Below are 5,258 nucleotides of genomic sequence, written 5' to 3'. Positions count from 1 at the left end.
TTTGAGTCTAAATTATTAGGCTTACCATTAAAAATATTCTAATTAAACAATTTTTAATAAATATAAATTTTATTTTTTATTAAATATATTATCGCCCCCCTGTACAAAATTATCGCCCCCTTGTACAAAATTTTCGCCCCTAGGGGGGCGATTCGCCCCCGGTTGAGAACACCTGCAATAGAGTCTAAAGGTATTAATTGAAAACCAATTTTTAGGTGGTTTTTTGAATGATTCCTTAATATCGTGTAAGGCTGCGCATTTTGCCGAAGAGCTACAACTTAGTAACTTTAAAAATTCAAAAAGAGACACGGTTTTAGAATGCTAAAATTACATGGAGAGATGCGAACAGATAAAGTAGTTGACATTAATTCTTTTCGTGAAGAATTTAAAGAAATTTCTAAATCGTATAAGCCTGATCTAATTTATAATTTGGATGAAACTGCATTATACTACAAGCTTATTCCATCGAAAAGCGTATGCAGAAACCGATTCCAAGGATACAAAAATTTTAAAGACCGTGTGTCTATTATGCTTTGTTCAAACATGACCGGAAGTCATAAATTGAAACCTGTGATGATTGGAAAACCAAAAATGCCTAGATGTTTTAAAAATTTTGACTATGGATGTCTTGTCTCATATTATAGCTCACAGAAAGCTTGGATGACTGGATCTATTTTTATTGATTGGATTATTAGCTTTGATCTCCAGCTTAAAATTAAAAAGAAGAAAATTTTATTGCTAATAGACCACTGTCCTGCACATTCTATTCCTCAAAACTTGGATTGTATTAAGATTTTATTTTTTCCTAAAAATTCTACTGATTACTACAACCAATGGATATTGGAATTATAAAAACCTTCAAGACTCATTTCATGAGAAGAAAGCTACAGTACTTAACTGATTTGCTGGAGACTGAAAATATTTCTGTATACAATTCATACAAAAAATTGACATTAAAAGATGCAATTTTGTTTGTTAATATGGCTTGGGATGACGTATCTACTGAAACTATTCAAAATTGTTTTAAGATTTTAAATGAATCTAATCACGAAAATACATTAATTGAACATTATGAGACTGAAATTGAAAGAACTGACATTTTCGATCCTCTAATGAGCGAAGATTTTCTAAATATCGAAAACACAGAAGATCAAGATATAAACGAAAATTGTTTACAAGAGGATCAAGAGTCTGAAATAGCGACGAAGAGACAAAAATCATATATCCACTCGATAGAAAAGATATTGCAAAGACATTAACTAGAATAGAAAGGCAACTTTACTGTAATGCAGAAAATGAGAATGATGTTTCGCTGATTACTGCAATAAGAAAATACAAAGAAAATTAAAAAGAGCAAATAAAAAGGAATTAGGGATTGAATTTTATTTTAATAAAATTTAAACGTGTTTATTTTATTTTTAATATTGATTTTTTTCAAATTGGCCATTTTCTCAAATTGGCCATAAAATCTCTATGTACCAAAAATGGCCAATTTGCGAGGATTCACTGTATTCAAAATGTTTGAATATTATTTATTCTTAAATTTTTTTTTTTTTTTTTTTTTTTTTTTTTTTTTTTCCTGAACTTTTTTTTATATGTAATTAACAAATAGTTATTAACTAACTAAATTCCCGGCATCGTAAATGGAAACACAGTTTCCACGTACTATGGCCAAGGAAATCCTTTCGAAAAGCCACTTGGACTCGCGTGGGTCTCCCCGTTTATGGGAGATCATGCGGCCAAGCTTTTTTAGAAAGGAAAGAGACTTTTCGCCGATGACGCCGGAAGTCTCGACGGCGATGGGAGTGAACAGATACCGTTCAGAGAGCTCCTTGTACTTTCCAATCTTCATCTTCTCGGTTTTGCGAGAGACTGAGCCAGGCTCGACAGCTGAAGAAGGAAGGTTGAGCTCCGAGAAAGTGTCTGAACACGTCGCATCCCATAACAGAGACTTGCCGAACTCAAACGGGAAAGTCGATAGGCCGTCGGGTCTTTTTCCGTCTCCCCTCGCAAGCCCGACGGGTTCGAGGATTGATGGGATCCCAGCGGCCGTGAGCCCCCTCTGAATAACGTCGTTAAGTGCTGCATGGCGTGGTGCGCGCCCTGCACTGCGACGACAGGAAAGGGGATGTAGACCAAAACGGTCAATGACAGCACCACAACGACATTTGTGTATTTCGCAGATTTCCAATCCAAGACGCAATGATAAACCAATTCGTAGGCAATCTTTGTCTAGTAGGTTACCGGTGGAAGGGACAGGAGAGCATCCAGCCAGGCCCCACTCCCTGTGCAGCAGCCTGCGCGGAGACATGCAAGTCTGTGCTGATCGAAATTTTTGCGTAGATGTACGTCAAGAGCTTCACAAGAAATGGCATCCCATTGAGCTTGGATACACGGGTCACTGGGTCTTTTGTTGTACAATGAATCCCAAAGGTCCAGAGCGGCCACGTGATCAACTGACATTTTTCGTTCGGGAAGGTTTCTGAGAACGATGTCAGTGAGGGCACGGGATGATGCCAGGGACGAGAGGAAGGCAGGAAGAGCCAGATAAACGGGCGAACGAAGGCCAATCCCCCGAGATTAACAGGCAGGGAAGATTGAAGCCACCCCAGAGCGTCGAAATGGATGTTACACAGATACTCGGCTCCAGACTTCAAGATAGAATCGATATCGGATAACAGATTAGGCATGCGAAAACAAGGAGAACTCCTTAGGGTGTACAAAAGCCTCGGAGTTGAGAAATAGTTACGCAGAAGAAAAACCCGACGTGGGCATCAATGAGGGAAAGCCGTTCGATCATGTTTGACAGATTGCTTGCCTTGGCGATGAGCGTTTGTGAGAGGGCCTCGTGACCAATTGGCGAACCAAGGATTACAAGGTCCTTTGTTTCTGATACCCGCGCGCCTTTTAGAATAGGTTCCAGGCGTCCAGAGTTTCGGCAAAAAAATCGGAAGGAATATTCAGGTTTAGGACTTCGGACTTGCTTGAGTTTATCTCCAGACCGATGGATGAAAGGGCCGGGATAATGCTCCGCAGGTCGTCTAAGACAGAGCGGGGAGGTCCACAAATCGTCGCGTCGTCCAAGTACCAGATATTTACCGGAGAGCGGACAGAATGAGCGACGGAGTTGACACACATAGCAAATAGGAAAGGCCCCAGGGGATCTCCCTGTTGCACTCCGGTCGATGAGACGATAAAGGAATCGCCAAACAGGAGGAGGCTGGGTTGTGAGTACGAAAGGTGGACTAGAGGATAAGCGGAGGGGGCGAGAGAAAGGCAGGTCTCGAGCAAATGATCCCGTCTCACTGTGTTAAACGCATTTGATATGTCCAGTTTAACTAAAAGATATTCCAATGAAGAATCCATAAGTTCTCTTACGGCATGGGCAGCCGATTCACACCCTCCACTGACGCCGACGCCCAATTGGACTGGCAAAAATTTCGGGACCAACTCGGGGATCACAACGTGGCAAACGAGCTTTCCGGCCAATCTGCGGAAAACATTACCCACGGCGATCGGCCTGACCCCGTTATCTTTTTTGCCCAAAGCAGTGAGATTAGCCGAGAAGAAAATCGCCCGGGCAAAATCCGGTAAATTCCCACCGATAAGACGGTTACAGAGATTGGTGATAGATTCCAAGAGGAGACGCCCTGCCTCAGCAGTAAGAGGTGAAGTCAAGTCTTTAATGTGTCCGGGCTTCAGCCCATCTATACCCCCACTGCTGCTTGGGGAAAAACTTTTCAGTGCCTTCTCAACCTGTGAAGCGGTAACCAGCAGTTGCGGAAGGGCGGTCGTATCGACAGCGGGTTGGGTGCGGGAGTTTACTGGAGGACTGGGGTGCTTGGATCTCAAATTAGACAATGCGGAGGGAGATGGGGACAAAAGCCGGTTAGAGGAGGCAACAAGTCTGACAGCTCCGCGGACGTCGCCGTCCAACAGCTTGCTGTTCACCTTACGACGGAGGTAAATGCAATCGGAGGAAGTTTTAGTGTTAACCACAGAAGGGGCGACACATTTGTGAGAGTCAGAGTGGAGGGAATCGAACTGGGAGGGAAACAGAGAAGTACAATGATCGAATAGGGCGAGTTGCTGTTTAATAATCGATGCGGGAGAAAGTTTTTTAGACTCGCTGTCGGGCCGGGAGGGTTGGATCCCAATACCGAAAACAGCAAAACCAAAAAGGAGTAACCAGTCAGACTGGTCATTAGATGACAAAGCGCGGTTTATAGCTGTGGACAAAGAGAGAGCAGCTTGAATCCTCGCTGCCTTCGGTATCCGTGCCGGAATTTTGCGGTTACAGCGAGAAGAATAGATGAATCTTAAAGCATCTTCGGCTGACGGAGATGGACTTTCAGCAGGGATTTCCGGCGGACTGTTGGCCGGAACGGCCTGCAAGAACGACAAACAGGGCAGTTCCAGGTTATGAGAGAAGCTGAAACGCGCCTGGAAAGTCGAACACACGAAAGGTGGAAGAAACTGTTGCAGCCAGAACAGTATCTACCTTTCTTCCGATCGTTGCTAGTTTTGCACGAAGAGCAAATAGCCATCGTAGGAAAGAAATAGAAAAGAAAGATGGAAATGTATAAAAAAGAAATAGAAAAGAAAGAAGAAAGAAGGACAGAAAGAAATGAAATAAAGAAATGGAAGAGATAGAAGGACAAATAAAATGAAAGAAAAAGAAATGATAGATGGAGAGATAAAATGAAAGAAAAAGATAAGATAGGTTGACAAATATTTATTCTTAAATAATATTCCATTTGAACATATTTTATCGTGCGCAACTAATGGCGCAATGGCTATGGTTGGAAAATATCGTGGTTTTTTTTAGCTTTTCTAAAACAAAAATCTCCAATTTCCATTTCAATTCATTGTATTTTACATCGGCATTATTTAATTGTAAAAAATATCTGAAGAATTTTTTTAATGAATTTTACTTCGAAAGTTAGGAATTAACTAGTTAATTACAGTCCGACCTTTAATTGGGGCGCACCTCCAGGGGTGGGGCACCTCTTTTTTGGGGAAAACTCTGTTTTGGGGCATTATAAATTTTTTTAACCAAATTATAAAAAAATCAATTAATTTTAACATCTCTATTTGGGGCATTGATTTTTTATTAAATAAAATTAATTATACAAATTTAAAAAATAAATATTTTAAGACACGTTTCATTTCAAATTTCTTGTGTAATGCCTTTGAATTATGAAACCAAGTTGAAGATTGCTGATCATCTTTTAAAGAAAGAACATTCTGAGAGGAGA

The 5,258-nt window shown here is 40.9% G+C and overlaps 1 protein-coding gene across 1 annotated transcript; it reads left to right on the top strand.

Moving 5' to 3' along the window:
- The first annotated feature begins 318 nt into the window (after positions 1–318).
- Positions 319–852, top strand: LOC115227168 (tigger transposable element-derived protein 6-like). Its single transcript, XM_029798081.1, has one exon. The coding sequence runs from the start codon at positions 319–321 to the stop codon at positions 850–852; it is 534 nt and encodes a 177-aa protein (XP_029653941.1).
- The last annotated feature ends 4,406 nt before the right edge of the window (positions 853–5,258 follow it).

Source organism: Octopus sinensis, unplaced genomic scaffold (assembly GCF_006345805.1).
Source record: "Octopus sinensis unplaced genomic scaffold, ASM634580v1 Contig02042, whole genome shotgun sequence".
Taxonomy (NCBI): Eukaryota; Metazoa; Mollusca; class Cephalopoda; order Octopoda; family Octopodidae; genus Octopus; species Octopus sinensis.
This window is presented reverse-complemented; position numbering and strand designations above follow the sequence as displayed.

Bases quoted from the DNA above. Each gene is read 5' to 3' on its own strand.
- LOC115227168 (XM_029798081.1), top strand. From the start codon at position 319: ATGCTAAAATTACATGGAGAGATGCGAACAGATAAAGTAGTTGACATT.